Genomic DNA, 23,583 nt, shown 5'->3' on the forward strand with positions numbered 1-23,583 from the left:
CAGCCTGTGCCCAGCTCCTCACTGAATGCTGATAAGAACTCCTGGACAACCAAAGGGAATCATTAATTTTACAGCCCGGGCAAAATCTGAGTTTGCGGCAGGACTGATATTCCGCCAGCAGGGGTAGAGGAGGTGGGGGTGGGGGAAGGAGGACTCGCATCCTCCCTGACTCACGTTACACTTCATTAATACAAACAAAATCCTTCCCAACCCTCTTTTAAAAGTTCTTTGTTGCTGCCGCTGAGTGAATTTTGTCCCTGAACAGAGCAGCCATCAAAGGAGCCAGGAGGAGGTCACACAAACACACAAGCTTTTTAAGGTAGAGTTCAGCCATGGTTCCAGCTGAATTAAGGAAGGGCTCGGATCACTTTGCATTTGCCAACAAAAGGAAATACTGTACCCGTGGAGGAAGGAGGTAGCCAACAAAAGAGGCTGTCTTCCTGCATGTACAATGCTCATTTATTCCGCCCGCCTGCTGTTGCTCCTTAACATTTGGGCTGCTGTCAGGAACACCCCTCAGAACACAAAGCACTCTTGGTTAGGGCAGCGCTTTCTCTGTGGGAGGGGGATTTGGATGGGTGGGGCTGCAGCCCCCTCAGATGTTGCTAGACTCAAACTCCCACCGTCCCTGACTATTGGTTCAGGCTCATGGGAGCTGGAGTCCAGCAACTGCTCTAAGATAGAGAATTGCTTTCTTGTAGAGATGGATGAATTTTGGTTTTGCTCAGTTTCTCACCCCCCCCATTCCCATTCTAAAGTTCACTTTGCCACGTTTCTGCATCGGTTTGCGGATTTTTAAGAAGCAAGTCCGTGTGAAAATACAGCAGCGTTTTAGTGTTCTTCTCTCCCAATATGCACATCTTTTTATGTAGTTTTGGTCAACATAAACATTTTGGCAAAACCATTTCCCCTTAACGAATGCATTTCTGCAGGTGATTTTCACTAACCCATGCATTTTCATATAGGCTTTTGTGTAATTTTTGGTACACATTCCTTGGCTTGGGAACAGCATTGCGAAATTTGGAGAAGTGAGAATTTTGACGGGTGGCTGAGTTTTGGTGTGCAGATATAGTTTCAAGAAAGTGAGAATTAAGCAAGTTTGCCTGCAAATGTGAGCTGGATTGAATTTCTCCTCCACCCACCCCTACTTTCTTTGTCACAAAAGCTGCCTCTGTTCTTATCTAGGTATCTCTGCTGGATGCACAGAGGAGGAGACAACAAGAGCCAGCGAGTGGCTTCCTCCCAGCTCTCAGACAACCCCTTAATCAGTCACCCCAATTAAATCTCTCTAAGTTCCTGTAGGGAGCCATCTCCTGCCAAAAACCTAAGATGGAATCTTTTATCGTCGCCATGTTTATCTTTGAACATGCCAGAAAATGGGTCCAAAGTATAAATAGAATACAGTGAGGAGAGGGGAGGCATATTTATTTATTATTTATTTGGTTTTTTTTTAAAAAAAACCCTCTAAATCTCTGCCTGACAGTTTTGTATGAACTAAGACACAGCTCTGGTCATTTTATCATAACGCTGGCCTTAAAAAAACAAAACACACACACACCACCTAGTCACTCAAAATATACATTTTTATCCACATAGACAACGGAACTTTTTTTTTAAAATAGAATTTTCCATGGAAGAACTGCAGCTGGTTTTTATAGGCCAATATCAATGATCATTTGGCTCCAGCAAAACCCAGATGAGATAATGCTTTCTGATTCTGCTCCAAACATATGCTATCAATATTATAATACTTGTTTAAAAAAAGAAAAGTGATGTAATTGTTTGTGAGGGGACAGTTAGCAGGTAACATCCAACCAAGGTACTTTCCTTTTCCTGCCAAGGAAGACATTATTTGTCTCAGCAAGCCTACCCAAGCATGTCATATCAACATGCAATTTTAATGGGTATACTTTTTCTTTAAATGCTGCTTTTATTTATGTTTAATCTTTCTAATGTCAACTTTTTAAAACGTTTGCTTTTAATCATTTTTTTAAAAAAATATTCGCATCTCATATTCTTCTTTGTAATCCGCTTACAGTTCTACTGTTGAGTACGTGGCATATAAATATTGTTAAATGAATAAGGGAATGCTGAATAAAGGAAGGAAGCCTAAACTACGGCACTTGCTCCCACAGGAAGCAGTGATGGCCCCCAACCTAGATGGCTTTAAAAGAAGATGAGACAAACTCACCGAGGAGAAGACTATCAATGGCTACTAGCTATGACGGTTATGCTCTGCCTCCACAATTTGAGACAGCAATGCTTCTGAATGAAGGTAAAAAAATAAAAGGTAAAGGACCCCTGGACGGGTAAGTCCAGTCAAAGGCGACTCTGGGGTTGCAGCGCTCATCTCGCTTTGAGGCTGAGGGAGCTGGTGTTTGTCCACAGACAGCTTTCCGGGTCATGTGGCCAGCTTCTGGTGCAACAGGACACCATGACGGACAACCAGAGCGCACAGAAACGCCATTTACCTTCCCGCCGTAGCGGTACCTCTTTATCTACTTGCACTGGTGTGCTTTCGAATTGCTAGGTTGGCAGGAGCTGGGACAGAGTAACAGGAGCTCACCCCGTTGTGGGGATTCGAACCACCAACCTTCTGATTGACAAAAGCCCAAGAGGCTCAGTGGTTTAGACCACAGGGCCACCCGCGTTCCACCGGTTGCTGGAAACCACAGGAGGAGAGAGTGCTCTTGTACCTGAATCCTGCTTGCAGATTTCCCACAGGCATGTGGTTGGCCGCTGTGAGAACGGAATGCTGGATCAGTTGAACCACTGGCCTGATCCAGCAGGCCCTTCTTATGTTTTTAAGAATAGCAATTTTTCTATACCGGTATTTTTCACTGGTATATTCTGCCACACATCATTGACCCAATAATGGTGCATTAATGGTGGATTGATATTACATATTATTCTGTTTTATTAGTTGTTCTGCAATGCTTTCCCAATGTTACCACACGGTTGCTGTTTGGAGGGGCCCCCTTGCATTATACAGTGCAGCTAGGGCTGAAAAATAAACAAGTGGGAATATTTGTGGTATAACAAGCTACAGGATTTCAGCAGGAAGTTACAGGACAGGTGCTGATAGGAAACAAGCTAATGTGTTCAACCCCAAAACATCTGAAGGCACAAGTACTATTGAAAGCGGGATTGTGTAGAACCGCCATGAAACCACAAGCACAAGGCATAATGAATACGTACTAAAAATGTGTGTCTGGAGGGGCCGTACATCTACATTGAGTGACTATGAAGCCCCCTGACACATTCAACAAATGTTTAACCAATGTGCAAGTGATGCCACATGGCCTCATTAATAATAATAATAATAATAATAATAATAATAATAATAATAAAGGTAAAGGGTAAAGGGACCCCTGACCATTAGGTCCAGTCGTGACCGACTCTGGGGTTGCGCGCTCATCTCGCATTATTGGCCGAGGGAGCCAGTGTACAGCTTCCAGGTCATGTGGCCAGCATGACAAAGCCGCTTCTGGCAAACCAGAGCAGCACATGGAAACACCGTTTACCTTCCCGCTGTAGCGGTTCCTATTTATCTACTTGCATTTTGACGTGCTTTCGAACTGCTAGGTTGGCAGGAGCTGGGACCGAGCAACGGGAGCTCACCCCGTCACAGGGATCCGAACTGCCAACCTTCTGATCAGCAAGCCCTAGGCTCAGTGGTTTAACCACAGCGCCACCTGGGTCCCTTAATAATAATAATAATAACAATTTATTACTTGTACCCCGCCCATCTGGCTAGGTTGCCCCAGTCACTCTGAGCAGCTTCCAACAGGACATAACACACAATACACTAGACGTTAAAAGCTTCTGTGGCAGACTTGTAATCTGGGGAACCGGATTCGTGTCTCCGCTCCTCCACATGCAGCTGCTGGGTGACCTTGGGCTAGTCACACTTCTCTGAAGTCTCTCAGCCCCACCCACCTCACAGGGTGTCTGTTGTGGGGGAGGAGGGGAAAGGAGATTGTTAGCCGCTTTGAGACTCCTCCGGGTAGTGATAAAGTGGGATATCAAATCCAAACTCCTCCTCCTCTTCTTCTTCTTCTTCTTCCCCATACTGGGCTGTCTTCAGATTAAGTGTGTTTGTGGGGGGGGGGAGAGGCCAGTGCACACATGCATCTCTGACTGTGCTATACAACAGAACTATGTACCCAGATCTTTAGACCCTCTTCAGAGGCCCTTCTTCAGCAGCATACTACTCAACAATGTGTGATGGATGAGTACTACACAGAGGGCCTTTTTGGTGGTGGCACCCCGGTTATGGAACACCTTCCCCAGAGAGATTTACCTGGCACACAGGTTATGGATGTTTGGGCGCCAGGGAAGAGACTTTTATTTTCCAAGGTGTGTTAAAATATTGCTGCTGGTTTTTAAATAACCTTTACTTTACATTGGTTTTGCTTTATTTGTTTTGGATTTGTTTTGTTTTAATCTTTATGGCTTAACATTTTATTGAGAACAGCCCAAATAATATCAGTTATTGGGTGGCATATGAAAACTATTAGTAAAAATAAAAAAAAGCCCCCCAAAAGGGCAATGTCCTCTCTTCTGAAAACAGATGAGCTTGCAGTCTTCAGGAAAGCACATTGGAAAAACTACCAAGGACATCTATGGCGTAAGAACCCCAAAGGAATTGCAGAGGAGACTCTGCAGCTCATACTACCTTTCCCCAGGAATTCAGATGAAGATTATCAGTTCTCAGAGTGGGAGGCAGGCCTCCCTAAGGAGATGTTTATATCTGCCACAGAAAGTCTGAACAAAACCGAGGAATTAAAATAGCAAAGGGGTGGGGGAGAAGAGGAAGAAGGGAAGAGGCAGGAAAAAGATAAAGCCATTGTTAAATGCACAATTGAATGTCACTCAAAAAATGATCGCTATGATTTTGGCCTTGTCAAAGAGCCCTAACTCACTTAGGTACCACCAACCACATGTAAAAATTCCTAGGGCACAATCTAGCCAACCTCCTGCTCCCATTTACGGTATCTTGGTGGCATGGATCATGCCCAAAGTAAATGCAAGCTTCTTGTTTTGATAGTGGCCACATTTGCACATAATGATAGACCAAGAAAATTGGTTTGCCTTGTGATCCTAAGACTGGCCTGGGAAACAACACTAGAAGGTAGTTCATCAGGCCTATCCGAAGTCCTACTGGTCTCTCTCCAGGGTTAGAGGAGCTGATCAGAAGAATCTTTATTTGCGTCAGCCACTAGCCATAGCAATTAAACAAAACAAAATGTACTGGAGATAGAGGTGAAAACTTAACTATACAAAATACGTTTTGGAGGTTTACATCTGTAATCAAATAACAGATTTTATTCTAATTGCCCCAGCTAAAAACCTTGCAGTTTTTGCTGTCACCTGATCATCTTGATCTGCTAGAAGAAAGAGCACAGCAGCAATGCTTGAGCGACCCAGCATGGACAATAAGAGAAGAGTAACAACCTCACTCATCAAATCTTTATAAAGAGTGCAAGCACACAAGCCACTGACTGAATACTGCCATCTCCACATGGGAATAACCATTTTTCCAGCAGAATTTTTTGAAATTGACCTTCAAGTACAGCCGAAGGCAGTATATTCAATTTTGGCGTTAGTGAAAGTGCATCTGTATTTTGGAATTGTTAAATTTTGCAAACAGGGTGCTAAAGTGTCCAAATGACTAGGTGGAAAATAATCATACCACGGACCAAATTTCCTTATTGTGGCCAAATTACTCCAGGCTTAGAGGAGTGTTCTCCTGCCTCGCCATAATTTTTCAGTCCAGCCTTAACCCCCCCCCCAACCTCTATTCAAAGTACAGTAGTCCCTTGGTTTAAGAACAGCTTAGTTTATGAACAACTTGGATCAAGAACACTGCAAACCCAGAAGTAGATGTTTGGGGTTTGTGAACTTTGCCGTGGAAGCAGAACACGTTTCGCTTTCTGTTGAGTGTGTTCCATTTGTAAATGGAGTCCCCTGCTGCTATGGGAAAGCATGCCTTGGTTTAAGAACGGACTTCCGGAACGGATTAAGTTTGTAAACCAAGGTTCCACTGTATTTCCCTCTCCATATTGAAAATAAAGAGAATTGTGCTACACCAGCTCCAAGACTGGTGTAGTTCAATCTCTGGTTTGCGCATGTGCTGGGGGACTTTGGATCCATGTCTTCTCCTGATCCTCCACCTGCATGCTTCCAATCCACCCCCAACACCCCCCCCCATTTTTGCCCCTACCAATGTTAGAGCTCTAGCATTGCTAGGGCTGTGGAACTTGCCACAGTAGCTGGGAGGGGGAATCCAACATCAGAGCTTCTGACCCCAGAGGAGGAGATCTGGCACATCCTACGGCCCCTGGGATGCCCATAAACGAGACTGTGACTGAGGTGCATGATGTTCTATGCAGTCTGATTTTGCTCAGAAAGCAGGAAGAGGGCTGCCTTCACCAACCTGGTGCCCTCCAGCTGGAAGCCTCATCTGGAGGGCACCAGGTTGGCTAAGACTGGCTTAGTATTACGTCTGAAACCAGGACTGCTGTCTGTTTCTTTCAAGTCAGGATTCTTAAGCCAACAGCAAAGCACGGCGTGTTGGATGTAACACTGAACTGCCCACTTACTGTTTTGCTTACCAGCTCGTAAACAGCTGTACTGTAGTTTATTATGCCAAAGTTCTTGGCTTATTGTTACATGCAAAATGTGGCCAAATTATATCGTGCTTTTAAACAAGCTTAATGTTTATATAAATTATTAAACCTGCTGCACCTTCTTTTTTATTCGAAGAAGTTTATTTCAGCCACTGATCAAAACAACAAACCATTTAAACTTTTAAGATAAATACTGAACCCCAACTATCATGGGAATTTAGCTGCTGTGGTGTAGTTGTGATAATTGGATGGCATCCAAGTTAAGTCTTAGAGTAGACACATTAAAATGAATGAATATTACTAAGTTAGGCCCATTAATTTTAATGAGTCTATTCTGAGCAAAAGTTGGCTAAATACAACCCACAGCCGTCAGTTTCTGCTGCTGGAACCACAGGTTATCTTACCTTCTCCCATACTGGCAGCTAGAGAGGATGCCTACCTTTATTGCAATGATTGTGGGAGGGGGAAGTTAACAGCCTGGAAATCCAATGTTTTCTGAATGCATGAGTTCAGATCCCACTCTTCTGTGGTTTACAGAGCTCAACAGCAGAGCACACTTAGCGTGAAGAAGTTCCAAAGTTTAATTCCTGACATCTCCATTTCAAAGGTACACATTTAGCAGGATTGGGAAGATATCCTTGGGAGCTACAGCCAAGTCAGAGTAGGACCAGGGGTGGGGAAACTGCAGTCTTTCCGATGCTGCCAACAGCCAATGTTCAGGAAATATAGGAGATGTAGCCCAAAAGCATTTGGAGAGCTATAGGTTCTCCAACCATGGTATAGATTTGGGGGCCTAGATATTCCTCCACATGTTTGCGTGGGCAGCTATTGGAATTCATTTTTGTCCACCTCCTGCTCCACTTTGGTGGTAGCCTACACCAGTGTTTCTCAACCTTTTTTGGGCCACGGCACACTTGTTCCGTGAAAAAAATCACGAGGCACACCACCATTAAAAAAGTTAAAAAAATTAACTCTGTGCCGCCCTATATTATAATTATGACTGTAAGAAACACTTGCCAAATATTGCTTTCCGGTGGGTTAGTGTTCTATATTGGCGGCCGCCAGGCTCGTTTGCACTGAGCTTTGGGAAAGAGGAGGAGAAATATTGCTTTCCGGCGGGTTAGTGTTGTTTATTGGCGGCCGCCAGGCATGTGACAATGCAAATCGCTCTTCTCGTCGCCGCACGTCGTGGCACACCAGCCAGCGTCTCGCGGCACACTAGTGTGCCGCGGAACAGCGGTTGAGAAACGCTGGCCTACACAACGTTTCTAGGAAACACACACAGGTACGGAGGGAACCAAAACAGAACGATCTAGCATGCAGCACTTCAAAGGTTAACTCTCCACTTCAAAGTCATATCCCCACCTTATAGGGATTAACATGATGGCCAACTTTTCTTTCATCTTTTAATTACCTTTTTTAAAAGAAGAAGAAGAAGTTTAGCATGGAGAATTCCTCCCATGTGGGTAAATCACCTTCCCCATGAAGAGTTAAACATTTATCCTCAGACCAGGCATAACAATGCCTTGCCATCAATCAGCCCAAGAAAGCTTTCCTCAAAAAATATATATAGGGGGTTTGTTTAGAGTAGAAAGCTATCAGTGGTGAACATAAAACACTTCAGAAGTTCCTCCTAGGCAATTACAACAGCGGCAACAGTTCAGGCCTAAAGGTTCGCTCCCTGCCCCCCCTCCTGTCATACATAGGGGGCTCCGACCATTGTTCTGAAGTTACCAGGCAACAGAAGAAATAAGCATATATGGTCTGAGATCATACCTTCATTACTCCCGCTTTTCATTGAGTATTTTTTCCTAAAGGCTTCCAGCCAGCTGAACCGTTTTGCCTTCAGCCTGCTACCCTTTTTATAGCAGAAATATAATGGCTTGGCAAACAACAAACATAGGAAGCTGCCTTGTACCAAGTCATGGAGGAAGGGCTATCAGTGGCTACTAGTCATGATGGCAATGCTCTGCCTCACACATCACTTGGGAAGACAGGCAAACTAATGCCAGTGTACTGGAAGAAGCAAAGATCACCAGTGTTGAAGCAATGATTCTTCAACATCAACTTCGTTGGACTGGTCATGTTGTGCGGATGCCTGATGATCGTCTTCCAAAGCAACGACTCTATTCCGAACTTAAAAATGGAAAGCGTAATGCTGGTGGTCAACAAAAGTGGTTTAAAGACTCTCTCAAGGCAAATCTTTTAAAATGTAGTATAAACACTGACAACTGGGAAACACTGACCTGCGAGTGCTCCAGCTGGAGAACAGCCTTTACCAAAGGTGTCATGGGCTTTGAAGACACTCAAACTCAGGACGAAAGGGAGAAATGTGCTAAGAGGAAGGCACACTAGGCAAATCCACACCGTGATCAACTTCCTCCTGGAAACCAATGTCCCCCCTATGGAAGGACGTGTGGACCCAGAATTGGCCTCCACAGTCACTTACGGACTCATTGTTAAAACCCTGTTTATGGAAGACAATCTTACTCGGCTACGAGTGATCGCCGAAGAAGCAGCAGCAGCTCTGCCTCCACAGCTTGGGGGCAGCGGTGCTTCTGAATGCCATTTGCTGGAAGCCACAGGAAGGGAGCTTGCTCTTGTGCTCATGTTCTGCTTGTTGAATTCCCACAGGAATCTGTTCAGCCCCTGTGAGAATAGGATGATGGATGGGCCATTGGCCTGATCTAGCAAGCTCTCCTTATGTTCTTAATAGATCCATCTAGCTCAGCATTGTCTACATGGACCAACAGCAGACCTCCTGCCCTACCTGGAGATGCCAGGGTCTGTACATGGGACCTTTTGCAATGATGATGATGATGATGATGATAATGATAATGATAATAATAATTTATATTTTAATTTATCAAACATTAAAAACTTCCCTAAACAGGGCTGCCTTCAGATGTCTTCTAAAAATCAAAGTTTATTTCCTTGACTTCTGATGGGAGGGGGTTCCACAGGGCAGGCGCCATGACCAAGAAGTCCCTCTGCTTGGTTCTCTATAACCTCACTTCTCGCAGGGAGGGAACCGCCAGAAGGCCCACGGCACTGGACCTCAGTGTCCGGGCTGAACGACAGGGGTCGAGACGCTCCTTTAGATATACTTCAGATGCTCTACAACTTATCTATGGGCTTCCCTACTTTGTGTGCTTTAGGATAACCAGATTAAAAATCACACATGTACACTTGTTCTGACATGCAATCTATATGATTTTTGCTAAGTGCAGAAAAAGAAATCCCTCCCTGCAAAGGATAACTGCTTGATTCATTACTAAAATCCAAGTTGAACTTTTCATTTCCCCCCTCCTTTGTTACCGCTGTCATTTTAAGTCTGCATTTCCGTTGTATGTTTAAATTACCTGTCTAATACTGAACAAAAGAACACAGCTCTTCCCTGCACTTAGCAATTCTAATTACATCTGAAGGAGGAGGGAGGGCGAATTATGCACACAGGTAGCTTTCCATTGTTTTTGCTCCCTAAATGCTTTTTTTTTTGCTTTCGGGGCTGGGGGGAAAACTATGAAGGAAGAACTCCAGGGATATTATATATTACACTGCAAATTACTGCTTCACGGTTGGCATAGGGTATACTGCTTCCTTCTTTAGTGGAAAAAAGGAAAATATATATATATATATGCAAAGGATTCTTTTTCAGTTGTAACACTCTTCACAGTTAGCGTTCAGACACCATGTCACAGCCACCACCCCAGTTCACAATTCACACTGTTTTGATTAGAAGCGAAACCTATAAAGAAAGGCAGCCTCCTGGGAGATCATCTGATTTGCCTGGCAGAGGCCATAAATGAAAATCATGGGCAGGGAGTGACCGTAGCTCAGTGGAAAGGGACATGCTTTGCATACAGAAGGGCCCGAATTCAATCCCTGCCGTCAAAAAGATCAGGTAGCAAGGGATCATCCTGTTGGTGCCAGAGCAGGCAATATTACTAGAATTGACAAGTGAGTAGTTTGGCCTGGTAATAAGGCAGCTTCCAAAGCTTATACCCATAACTCAGGTGTACCTGAACTACTTTTCAGGTGCTTCCAGGTGTTTTAGACTACAACTCACATCAGCCTCAGACAGCATGGTCAATGGACAAGGATGATGTTGTTCACAAAACCCGGAGGGCACCAGGGAGGAGAAGACTTTGTTTTGCAGCGGGGAAATCCCTGTATATGCATACAGATCAAAATTATGATTTTTTTAGGATCTCAGGACTGAGGAAAGATTTCTACTTGAAGCCCTTGAGAGCTGTTGCCAGAGACATAGCCTACTGAAATCTCACTGGAAACAGGGGGATCTGTTCATTGTAGGCTTCAATCCCCATGCTGCATAGACATGCCTTATTTTACCTACAGCACCAGCCTCTCCAAGGCTGTTTTCTTTGTGGTGGCTGTCTGCAGTCTCAGGCTCAGCTCACACCATGGTTTGCGCTAACCACGGTTTAGAACCCGATGCCATGGTTTGAGCTTTGAAACGTTCAACAGGCAAACCACGAGGCAGAGCTGCTACTTTGTTTTCTGTTCTTCAGCACTCAGTGTGTTATGTGAATACATTCCCTCTGCTACCATCTCCATTGTAGGAAGAGGAGGAGTTGTAACTATGGTTTGTCAATTCTGAAAGAATGCCAGACTATAGTTAGCACAAACCTTGGTACACAAATCCACCCCAACCCATGGCTTCCAATTATAGTTTGCCAGTCAATCATAAACCAGAGTATATCAGCTAGAGTTTATCAGCTCAAACTACACACTAAACCACACATAAAGGTTCCTTAACCATGGTTTGGTATGACATCAGCATTGAATTCTCATAATGCTAAACCATACATCTAACTATGCTTTACTATGATCACCCCTGTCTGTTTTGTCTCTCTCTGCTCTTACAAGGAAAAAAAAAGCCACAATCTCCTACTTAGTGTTATATCAGACTCAGAAACTGTGCTACAAACAAACCATAATCAAAAAGTCAAGAACAAACATCAGCTACATATCATGGTTTACTTGAAGCAGAACAAACTATGACCCCTAATTCAGACATAACGCTAAGCCAGGGACTGCAGTTCGTTTCCTCTCAGCATGTGGAAAGGAGCAAAAGAACCCTCTTAGGTACACTGACGGCAAACCATTAACACAGTAAACTATGGTTTACTGTGATGTGCAAATTGGACTCCTGTGTCTATAGGAGGAGGTTGAGCTGCAAGTGCTTTTACACCTGCACTTCAGAAAATCAAACCAACATGTCTGCACCCTTAGCTTTTAATTGCTCCTTTCCAGTAGAACCAAACAGAATGCAAAACATTCAACACAGCAGCAGATCTTTTCCTCTCTACACCACAGCATGTCTGCTACCATGCAATTATATTTGCCTCCATTGCATTATGTAGTTGCTGCAACTGATTTAAACTATTTTTTTGGGAAAGTTTCATTTCTATAGCAACCAGGGAATACCCCACTCTTTGGAAATGGTTAAATCATGTAATCCTTGGGCAGCGTAGTCTCTCTTTTATTCCAGAAAGAAGCACTTAACAATGGTATTCTCTTAAGGCAGAAAAGGATGTCCAAAGCAAGTTATCAGCAACTGCCAAATAAAAAACAGCATGAGCTGTGAACTTTGCACCGGCTCAACTTCCCCTCTGTAGCTTGGAAACAATAATTATATAACAAGCAATCTGATGTTGTTAACAATGTTGTTTTGGTAGGCAAAACAATAAACGGCTTGGCTACAGTGACTGCAGTCGTACCTTGGTTTTCAAACACCTTAGTTCCTGAACGTTTTGGCTCCTAAACGCCGCACACCTGGAAGTGATTGTTCCGTTTTGCGAACTATTTTTGGAAGCCGAATGTCCGACGGGGCTTCCGCAGCTTCCAATTGGTTGCAGGAGCTTCCTGCAGCCAATCAGAAGCTGCACTTTGGTTTCTGAATGTTTTGGAAGTCGACTGGACTTCCAGAATGGATTCTGTTTGACTTCCAAGGTACGACTGTATGGAGGAAAGATAATTTCTTAAGATGCATGCACATTATCTGAAGAAGTGTGCATGCACACGAAAGTTCATTTCAATAACAAACTTAGTTGGTCTCTAAGGTGCTTCTGAAAGGATTTTTTTTTATTTTGTTTCTTAAGATGTGTTTTGTATGCTGCTGTGGTTTTTTTAACCACAGTTCTGCTGTTCATTTGCACACTTCTGCATACATTTGTGTACCTTAAACTTGAACACATTCACCACTGGGTAGGTGTACACATCTGAGGATTTTGAGGCTGGAGACAAATGGAAACAAATGAAAAGCATTTTGGGAGAGGCAGGGCTTCTCTACTACCTCCCCAAATATTCCTTTTGTCCCCAAAGCTGATCAAACAAGCTTTGCAGTCCCCCAACCCCCAAACAAAACAGAATCTTCCAAAGCCTGTTTACCAAAGGCAAAAGCGGGATGAGTTGTGCCCATCGCAAACAGCAACACTTGGAAAAAGAAAAGAAAACTATCATCTGATCCTGGCCCTTTATTTGAAGGGTACTGCTGTGGCTTCTTTTACTGAGGCTGGAGTTGTAGTTGCGTTTTTATTGTTGTTCTTAATTGCTTTTAACTTAAGCTGCTTTGAGTCACCCCGTGAGAAAAGCAACTAACAAAAAACAACAACATGTACACCACATGCTACCTTTGCCAAATTTTGGATCAGACAATATAAAATTTATTTAGTTACAGGCAGGTAGCCGTGTTGGTCTGAGTCGAAACAAAATAAAAAAAATTCCTTCAGTAGCACCTTAAAGACCAACTAAGTTTTTATTTTGGTATGAGCTTTCGTGTGCATGCACACTTCGTCAGATACACTGGTGACTTCTGTTTCTGTGTATCTGATGAAGTGTGCATGCACACGAAAGCTCATACCAAAATAAAAACTTAGTTGGTCTTTAAGGTGCTACTGAAGGAATTTTTTAATAAAATGTATCTGTTTGGCATTTATTCATCCAGTTTATATCCCACTCCTCTTTTAAATCCAGTGGGCTGTAGGACTTCCCTTCTCCAGCCTCTCCCCTTTCCACAGGAAGACGAAGTATGAAAACATGAGGCCCATCTCCAGTCTTTCCTGGTGAGAATCTCTTGGGAAAGCAATGCCTGACGTTTGTAGGTCATGCACATTCAGTCCTGAAGTGCCAATTGTGCGCATTGACTCAACATGTCGATATATGTCAGGCACTTTCTGAGGATCACCTCCAAACTCTTTGTGCCAAAGCGGTGCAGGAAAGCACCTTTGCATACACTAAGCACATAAACAGCACCTTGGCATGCAAACAATCCATCACAATTACTATTGATTAACTGGCGCTCGGTTTAGATTTACTCAGAGGGGGGGGGTCACAGTGGTCTATTTTGCATGAAATATAGCTAAAAACACGGTTATGGTCCAGGATGTCGGCTAAGTGTTCAGGAAAAGGAGGATGTGAGCCAAGAATGGTACACAAAAAACTGCATCTCACGGAAACTGAAAAGGAAAGAGCACACAAGAGCAAAGCACACAAATTCCCTTTCCTATCACGCAGATGAAGCTAATAAATGCTACTTCTGATACTGTTAAGTGCCTGCAAAAGTTTTGGAGTGGATGCATTGCTTCATTCTCAAGCAATGCATGTCCCAAAATGTCCTGCTGGAATCCTGTAACTCTTTAATATTGCAAATGTTCTGGATGTGTGTGTGTGGATGGGTTGTTCCACTTTAGTTGTGCTGTAGCGCAAGAGGCCCCTTCATGGATCAATGCCTTGTCGTGGCGAAGGGGCTTGAATAACTCAGAGAAGCTATGAGCTATGCCATGCAGGGCCACCCAAGATGGACAGGTCATAGTGGAGAGTTTTGACTAAACGTGATCCACCTGGAGAAGGAACTGGCAAGCCACTCCAGTAACCCTGCCAAGAAAACTCCATGGACAAAGACAACAGGCATATAAAAGTTATGACGCTGGAAGATGAGCCCCTCAGGTCGGAAGGCGTCCAACATGCTACTGAGGAAGAGCGGAGGACAAGTACAAGTAGATTCAGAGCTGATGAAGCGGCTGGGCCAAAGCCGAAAGGACGCTCAGTTGCGGATATGCCTGGAAGCGAAAGGAAAGTCCGATGCTGTAAAGAAAAATATTGCATAGGAACCTGGAATGTAAGAACCATGAATGGAGGTAAGCTGGATGTGGTCAAAAATGAGATGACAAGAATAAATATCGACATCCTGGGCATCAGTGAACTAAAATGGAAGGGAATGGGCGAATTCAGTTCGGATGACTATCATATCTACTACTGTGGGCAAGAATCCCGTAGTAGAAATGGAGTGGCCCTCATAGTCAACAAAAGAGTGCCAAAAGCTGTAATGGGATGCAATCTCAAAAATGACAGAATGATCTCGATACGAATCCAAGGCAGACCTTTTAACATCACAGTAATCCAAGTTTATGCACCAACTACCGGTGCTGAAGAAAGTGAAATTGACCAATTCTATGAAGACCTACAACACCTTCTAGAAATGACACCAAAGAAGGATGTTCTTCTCATTACAGGGGATTGGAATGCTAAAGTAGGGAATCAAGAGATAAAAGGAACAACTGGCAAGTTTGGCCTGGGAGTTCAAAATGAAGCAGGGCAAAGGCTAATAGAGTTCTGTCAAGAGAACAAGCTGGTCATCACAAACACTCTCTTCCAACAACACAAGAGACGACTCTACACATGGATATCACCAAATGGGCAGCATCGAAATCAGATTGATTATATTCTCTGCAGCCAAAGATGGAGAAGCTCTATACAGTCAGCAAAAACAAGACCTGGAGCTGACTGTAACTCAGATCATCAGCTTCTTATAGCAAAATTCCAGCTTAAACTGAAGAAAGTAGGAAAAACCACTGGGCCAGTAAGATACAATCTGAATCAAATCCCTTATGAATACACAGTGGAAGTGAGGAACAGGTTTAAGGATTTAGATTTGGTGGACAGAGTGCCTGAAGAACTATGGATGGAGGCTCGTAACATTATACAGGAGGCAGCAACGAAAACCATCCCAAGGAAAAGGAAATGCAAGAAAGCAAAATGGCTGTCCAACGAGGCCTTACAAATAGCGGAGGAGAGGAGGCAAGCAAAATGCAAGGGAGATAGGGAAAGATACAGGAAACTGAATGCAGATTTCCAAAAAACAGCAAGGAGAGACAAGAGGGTCTTAAATGAGCAATGCAAAGAAATAGAGGAAAACAATAGAATGGGGAAAACCAGAGATCTGTTCAAGAAAATTGGAGATATGAAAGGAACATTTCGTACAAAGATTACCATAATCAAGGACAAAAGTGGTAAGGACCTAACAGAAGCAGAAGACATCAAGAAGAGGTGGCAAGAATACACAGAGGAATTATACCAGAAAGATATGGAGGTCTCGTACACCCCAGGTAGTGTGGTTGCTGACCTTGAGCCAGACATCTTGGAGAGTGAAGTCAAATGGGCCTTAGAAAGCACTGCTAATAACAAGGCCAGTGGAAGTGATGATATTCCAGCTGAACTATTTAAAATTTTAAAAGATGATGCTGTTAAGGTGCTACACCCAATATGCCAGCAAGTTTGGAAAACTCAGCAATGGCCAGAGGATTGGAGAAGATCAGTCTACATCCCAATTCCAAAGAAGGGCAGTGCCAAAGAATGCTCCAACTACCGCACAATTGCGCTCATTTCACACGCTAGCAAGGTTATGCTTAAAATTCTACAAGGCAGGCTTAGGCAGTATGTGGACCGAGAACTCCCAGAAGTGCAAGCTGGATTTCGAAAGGGCAGAGGAACCAGAGACCAAATAGCAAACATGCGCTGGATTATGGAGAAAGCTAGAGAGTTCCAGAAAAACGTCTACTTCTGCTTCATTGACTATGCAAAAGCCTTTGACTGTGTCGACCACAGCAAACTATGGCAAGTTCTTAAAGAAATGGGAGTGCCTGATCACCTCATCTGTCTCCTGAGAAATCTCTATGTGGGACAAGAAGCTACAGTTAGAACTGGATATGGAACAACTGATTGGTTCAAAATTGGGAAAGGAGTACGACAAGGTTGTATATTGTCTCCCTGCTTATTTAACTTATATGCAGAATTCATCATGCGAAAGGCTGGACTACATGAATCCCAAGCCGGAATTAAGATTGCCGGAAGAAATATCAACAACCTCAGATATGCAGATGACACAACCTTGATGGCAGAAAGCGAGGAGGAATTAAAGAACCTTTTAATGAGGGTGAAAGAGGAGAGCGCAAAATATGGTCTGAAGCTCAACATCAAAAAAACCAAGATCATGGCCACTGGTCCCATCACCTCCTGGCAAGTAGAAGGGGAAGAAATGGAGGCAGTGAGAGATTTTACTTTCTTGGGCTCCTTGATCACTGCAGATGGTGACAGCAGTCACGAAATTAAAAGACGCCTGCTTCTTGGGAGAAAAGCAATGACAAACCTAGACAGCATCTTAAAAAGCAGAGACATCACCTTGCCGACAAAGGTCCGTCTAGTTAAAGCTATGGTTTTCCCAGTAGTGATGTATGGAAGTGAGAGCTGGACCATAAAGAAGGCTGATTGCCGAAGAATTGATGCTTTTGAATTATGGTGCTGGAGGAGACTCTTGAGAGTCCCATGGACTGCAAGAAGATCAAACCTATCCATTCTGAAGGAAATCAGCCCTGAGTGCTCACTGGAAGGACAGATCGTGAAGCTGAGGCTCCAATACTTTGGCCACCTCATGAGAAGAGAAGAATCCTTGGAAAAGACCCTGATGTTGGGAAAGATTGAGGGCACTAGGAGAAGGGGACGACAGAGGACGAGATGGTTGGACAGTGTTCTCGAAGCTACGAACATGAGTTTGACCAAACTGCGGGAGGCAGTGGAAGACAGGAGTGCCTGGCGTGCTATGGTCCATGGGGTCACGAAGAGTCGGACACGACTAAACGACTAAACAACAACAACAAAGTGCAAGAGGGCCCCTCCAGACAACAGCAATGCAACAACATTGGGGAAGTGTCGCAGTATAAATCAAACCACTAAAGCTCTATTATCATGTTGCAGAACACACCTGCCAAAAGCGACAGCAGTCTGGAGGGGCTCCTAATGATGTTGGCATAAAATGTATTCAGGGTGAGGCCCAAGGAGCAATCCAGGAGCAACCCATTGTGCTTGGCCTGTTTGCATATGAGGCACAGCAAACATTGTCAAAGCTGCTTGAGCAGGAAGAGGAAAGGGAACAAGTCCAAAGGCCACTGATGGACTTTTAACAAACATCAGAAATAATTCACATTGCGCTGAAAGCGCTGAATTTCATCAAGTCGTGGGAAATCTGGTGGGCTACCTTTCTATCTCCACCTGTACATTAACATCACAGGCTAATGGAGGTATGCTTACTTTAGACCCTAAAAATCCAGGGTTTCATTCAAAGGCATGACAGTACATCCCACTAATGCATCTCTTTGCCTGCCATCTCCTGTAGAGGCAACTGCTGCAGATTAAGACTTGGAGTGTATCTCCAGCTCGCGGAATAAACATAGAAATTGTGTCCTCAGGGCACAATTAGGCTGTTTAATTTTTATCAATTATTCAAAAGGTGCCACTCCTTTAATTTAGTATGCTTTGCATCCGAGGCAGTTAAGTTTTGTTTGCAATGCTTCATTCATGCTTGGAGTAATATGGCATATAAATGGATAACTGCAAAGTATAAACAATCAGCGTGATTTATTTATTTATTTTTGCTTTAATTTAACAGTTCTAAGGACATTTATGTGGAAGAAAGAGCTATTGATTTCAGTGGATCTTCCTGCATTGGGTTACAACACGTGGATGGCACTTTCTGAGCACAGCAGCAGCAGCCCTAGTGATATGTCTCAATGCACGTCAATGATGAGGTAAGCTGGTTTCAGACTCTGGACTTAAGTGGTCTGACAAGTTGCCCTTCCTCTTTAGATCAGGGGTGAGGAACCTCTGGCCCATGGGCTCAATTATACCCACCAAGTCTCTCCAATTGGCCTGTGAGGCCATTTTTGCCAAGTTTCATCCACCTGCCCTAATCCAGATGTCACAGGCAGGTAAAGTCAAGGCTTGGCCGGATGGGTGTTTGCAGTCATTGCTGATAAGTCAATAAACCACAGGGGAAGAAAGCATTTGGGGATGAGCTTGGCAAAAAATTGGGGTGGAGATGTGAGCTGGCACATTTAAGAGAATGGTACATGAAACTCTGCAATCTTGCAATGTGGTCCATATGCGTTGGACAAGGAAGATTTTAAGTCAGGCATCTTCAACCTTGGCCCTCCAGATGTTTTGAGACTACAATTCCCATCATCCCTAGCTAGGGATCATGGGAGTTGCAGGCCAAAAACAGCTGGAGGGCCGAGGTTGAGGAAGCCTGTTTTAAGTGTTAATAAATTTGAAGAAGATTTTGGAACGCTAAGCAGGATATTATATTAGGAAATCCCTCCCCCGTTTATTAACATCTAGCAGTATATCTGATATGGTGCTTTGTTTACTTCTGTGTATATGCACTGTTTTGTTTGCAAACTGAAAAATCAGCTTTATAAAATTTTCTAAAAATTACAAATATTGAATTTTATGTCCTAATTCTTGAAATAAAACAATTTTATGTAAGATCATAGCAATGATGCTACTCATCATTATTACTGTTGTTATTAAGAATATTACTCATAATTGTTGTCATATTATAAATATATCATGATAAAAGAAAAAATGTCCTCATGCCATTGGAAACAAAGGTCCCAAACCAGGGATGGTGACTCTCCAAGTGTTGGACTTCAACTCCCATGAGCCTCTGCCAGTATGGTCAATGGTTAGTGTCACGGTGGCTGGAGAAGGCTACTTCAGAGTAACGACTCTACACAGCTCTGCATTTTATGGTTTTATTGGTGCTGAGTATTTACAGTGCTAATGGCAGTGCTATTTACAAAGACACATCTGTTCAGCTTGAATCAGAACCTCCAAGTGGCTTTTGGCGCGTTTTGCGCCAGCATAATAACTTGGGGAGACCCATCCTCTTCCCCCGACGCCTTTTGTGAAGTTCCGGAGTTGGGGGGACTGGCCTGCCCCCCTTCCTTTCCCCTTCCTGTCCCACCTGGGACGATGGCTCTCTTTCCCTGCCAGAGCCTTGGAACCCACTTCCTGTTTCCCCACTTGAGCTGGAGCTTTCCTTCTTTTCAGCCTCGCTCGGGTCTGGGCTGGAACTCAGGAGGGGAGGGTCGCGATATCCCTTGCCCCTCAGATGGGTACTGAAGTCCAGTATTAATATAACCTCAAAGGGCCTAAGGCTAGCCACCACTGCCCTAAATTAATGTGAATATGGCTAAATTTGCCAAGGACTGTTCTATCCATATATGCTGAAACAGATGTTTAAATACCAGATGAGGAAATTCCCTTCATTCAGCTTACCAACTGCATACAATTTACAGCTGCACATGTAGCATTTTAAAAAAATACTCAGCAGGGAGCAATATATAAAGCAGATAACCAGAAGAGCGAGAGATTTAAGTGCCTGGCCACTGTGACTTAATGATCTAATTCAGAAAGCCTCTTTCCTTGCAATCATTTGCAAACGTATATGCCAACCTTTAAAACAGGATACAGGAAAAGGTGGACTGCTTCTTGCAGGAAATAAACCAGGCAAGTATGAGTCAATTTTCTGTCTCCCTTCACAGAAGTAAAAATGACAACATTGAATTGTAAATGAAAACTGAAGTACGTAAATGGGCTCTTGAATTAATGGATTCTAGGTACTGGAATTAAACTAAAAGACAGCCAAAATCCAACTGGCAAACAGCAATAAAGGCAGCGTCACGCTTGGCTTTGTGAAACACAAAATGACAAGTCTCACTTAACCAAGAGGCTCCCTTAAAAATTCTACCCCAAACTGTAAAATAAGAACTGCAAAGGAGAATTCTCATAATCAAGCAACAAAAAAATCATTCTTGACCCATCATGAATAATTGCCTCTCATTACTCTTCAGCTGTGTTCCAATCTGAGGTTGTGAATGATCTAATGAAGTGTTTGAGAATTTAGGATTAGTGACAAAAGGCTCCTTACCAAATTTTTGGTCAAACCTCCAAGCGGGCACATGGGTGCTATGCTTCAAGTTGTTGGTTGTAGGGAGAGGCACTGTTACATAGATGGGTCCATTCACTGGAACTGGAGTCCCATCGCTTCTGAGTAAGTGAACACTAACTGCAGTGACAGGAGTAAGATCATACCTAGTGTTATTTCCTGTAAGCAAATGAACAACAGTATGAAAATGCATAAAATATAACTTTCAAAGCCAATTAATAAATAGAATAATCACATGAACACCCACTATTTTTTATTAACGAATCAGCTTCCTGCTACCGATATACCTAAGGGTGGCATGACCTGGACACCACTTTGCAAAATTTAAAGCATATGAGGCCAGTTACAGGCAGTGGTGGAGCCAAAATGAACATTGCGTTAATGGCATGATTAACGATCACAATATGGTTTTTAAAATAAAATAAAATAAAATAAAATAAAATAAAAAGGGCTTACGAGCTATGTTCTTGGTAAAAATCCCTCTCTTCCCATGTGACATTAGAGGGGGAAAACTCAAATTGACTTCATGATTGCAGCTGGAGATGGAAGGCTTAAACACCCCTATCCATATGGCTGATGACTACCACCCCCACAATACCCAATTTTTATTTTTATTTTAGAAAGCCACAACGTGATTGCTAATCACATCATTAACTAATGTACAGTTTGGCCTTCAGCTCATTCCAATTCAACATTACTATCCTACAGAGGTTTTAACTTCCTTGTTTCGAATTGCTTAAGAGTTTGGCCACATGCCTCTCAGATGAAAGCACCACTGATTACATTGTCTTGCTACGTCCATCCCATACACCGACAGTTGCTGGTGACAAAGAAAGTGGCAAGCGAAGGATGACAATGACAAGCAATTGTTGTTCCTGTCATCCTGCAGCAGCAATGCTTTTTCTGCATGTGGACATTTAGCAAATAAATCCAAGGTGTGAATTGAAAGTACTTTCATGCACATATGAATGGCCTGTCAGTTTCTCCATTCAGCTGCATCCCTTCACACTGCCATGACCCATGACCCAGAGACCATGCACTGTGCAACACATGGGGTTCAAAGGATGATGAAGCTTCAGCTCTGGCCTTGGGGAAAGAACAGTTAAGACTGTCTTCCAGACTCCCCTGACTGAGACATGTTACCCCTGTCTCCCCAGCCTATCAGGATCCAAGGGCTGCAGAATATGGTGACGGCCCCTTCAAAGCCAGTCAGCTCATCTGGGATGGTGGGGTGTACCGCATGACAGGTCCGGACCACTTATAAGGAATCGGTTGGAGCTAGATGCTTGCTGAGACATCAGCTTGCAAAGCTAGCTCAGCAGGACCCTGGGAGCTCTCCATGGTCCTGTAGATACTTTGGGTGCCTTGCATTCCTGACTTGGCTTCTTGGTGAGACACTGTCCAGCTTCCCCTGTGAGCCTCAAGCTGTCTTAGGACAAGACCCCTTGTTCCTACAATGGCAGGAATGCCTGTTAGGTGCCCTATTATTCAAACATTGATGCAGAGAACTAGTTGCAGGCAGCCTTGGGGAAGGGAAGGGGAACAGGTCATTCTGACCCAGTATAAATGAAATGTAGGATTTTATTTTTATTCTTTGCACTTTAAAAGGCCATAAATCAGGCCTGCACAGTCTGTGACCCATGAAGCAGAACAGCAGAGTCCCTGGAGGGTTGAGTTCAGTTTGGTGGGTCACAAGCCTCACAGGACTGCTACAAATGATTTTGGGGGTTGGGACATCCTTTTTTAAAAAATAATTCAGTAGAAGAGCTAATACAGGAAGTAAATAATGGTACTACTGGCTACACAGAAATGGTACTATTCTGGTAATACTTGAACTAAGCTAGTCCGATAGAACTTAAAACATACTTTAATAATCACAAGAACAAAAGTTTACCAGTTCCATTGCCGTCATATCCTTGTAAATAAGGAAAACTATCCACTTCCCAAGGTGAACTAGCTGAAGTAAGAAATGCTGTGAGGTCGCTAAAGCTGGTATTCTCTGGCAGCTTCAAGGCTCTCCTTTGAAAATGGACTTTGGGCTGGATCCTTGCACCTAGCAATAAGAAAGGAACAGAGCAACTAAGCAAATGAATGTGACAATAGCCATCTACATAGAGCAAGTTTTCTATAAATGCAATTATAACTTTAGTAGCAAAGCCATGATATTCACCATATCCCCCACAGGATTACATTTATGATATCTATGGGAGATAGCCAGCATTCATTGTTTGCTTAATTTAATGGATTCCAGTGAAAGCAAACAACGCCAGCAGCAATTACTGTTCAACAGTTAAGCAAGCAACAAGTGATACAAGATCCCAAAGGTTAATTCAGCTAGGATGCTTGGCTATTTCATCTAAAAGGAACCCACCAAGCCTCTTCAAAGTCAAAATGTACCTTTAACGGTGCAGCCCTATGTATGCCTTCTCAGAAGCAAGTTCCATTGCATTCACTGTTAAATATGCCTAAGATTGCTGTCTAAAGTTATCTGCAGCTGGAAACGGCTACTTGTTTTAGTACATGTAAATCCTGAACGTGAGCAAACGATCAGGCACACAGAAGTGATGTGACAGGGCAATTCAATTAAATGTACATCTGCACAGTACATTTAAAACACAGAGCTGCTGTTCCCAGTGCTTCCTGGAAAGGAGGATTGTTAAACTGTTATGAGAGTTGTAGATAAGTGATGAGGACAGAGCTCTCCTAAGAACTCTCAGCTATGACTACTAAAGTGGTAAAGGACCCCACAGTCAAAGGCGACTATGGGGTTGCGGCACCCATCTCACTTTCAGGCCAAGGGAGCCGGCATTTGTCCACAGACAGCTTTCCAGGTCATGTGGCCAGCAGGACTAAACTGCTTATGGC

The 23,583-nt window shown here is 43.5% G+C and overlaps 1 protein-coding gene across 3 annotated transcripts in view; it reads right to left on the bottom strand.

Annotated features, from left to right (window-relative positions):
• The window catches only part of FAM171A1 (family with sequence similarity 171 member A1), a 76,833-nt gene that overhangs the window by 9,012 nt on the left and 44,238 nt on the right, over positions 1–23,583 (bottom strand). For 2 of the 3 annotated variants that reach the window (XM_035129183.2, XM_035129186.2), the window contains 2 exons: positions 22,613–22,771; positions 20,701–20,877 (listed from right to left, as the gene is read on the bottom strand). In XM_035129183.2, coding sequence (XP_034985074.1) covers positions 20,701–20,877; positions 22,613–22,771 — 336 coding nt within the window. The remainder of the gene's footprint in view (positions 1–20,700; positions 20,878–22,612; positions 22,772–23,583) is intronic. The other variant, XM_035129184.2, reaches the window with a different exon arrangement.

Source organism: Zootoca vivipara, chromosome 12, assembly GCF_963506605.1.
Source record: "Zootoca vivipara chromosome 12, rZooViv1.1, whole genome shotgun sequence".
Lineage (NCBI taxonomy): Eukaryota > Metazoa > Chordata > Lepidosauria > Squamata > Lacertidae > Zootoca > Zootoca vivipara.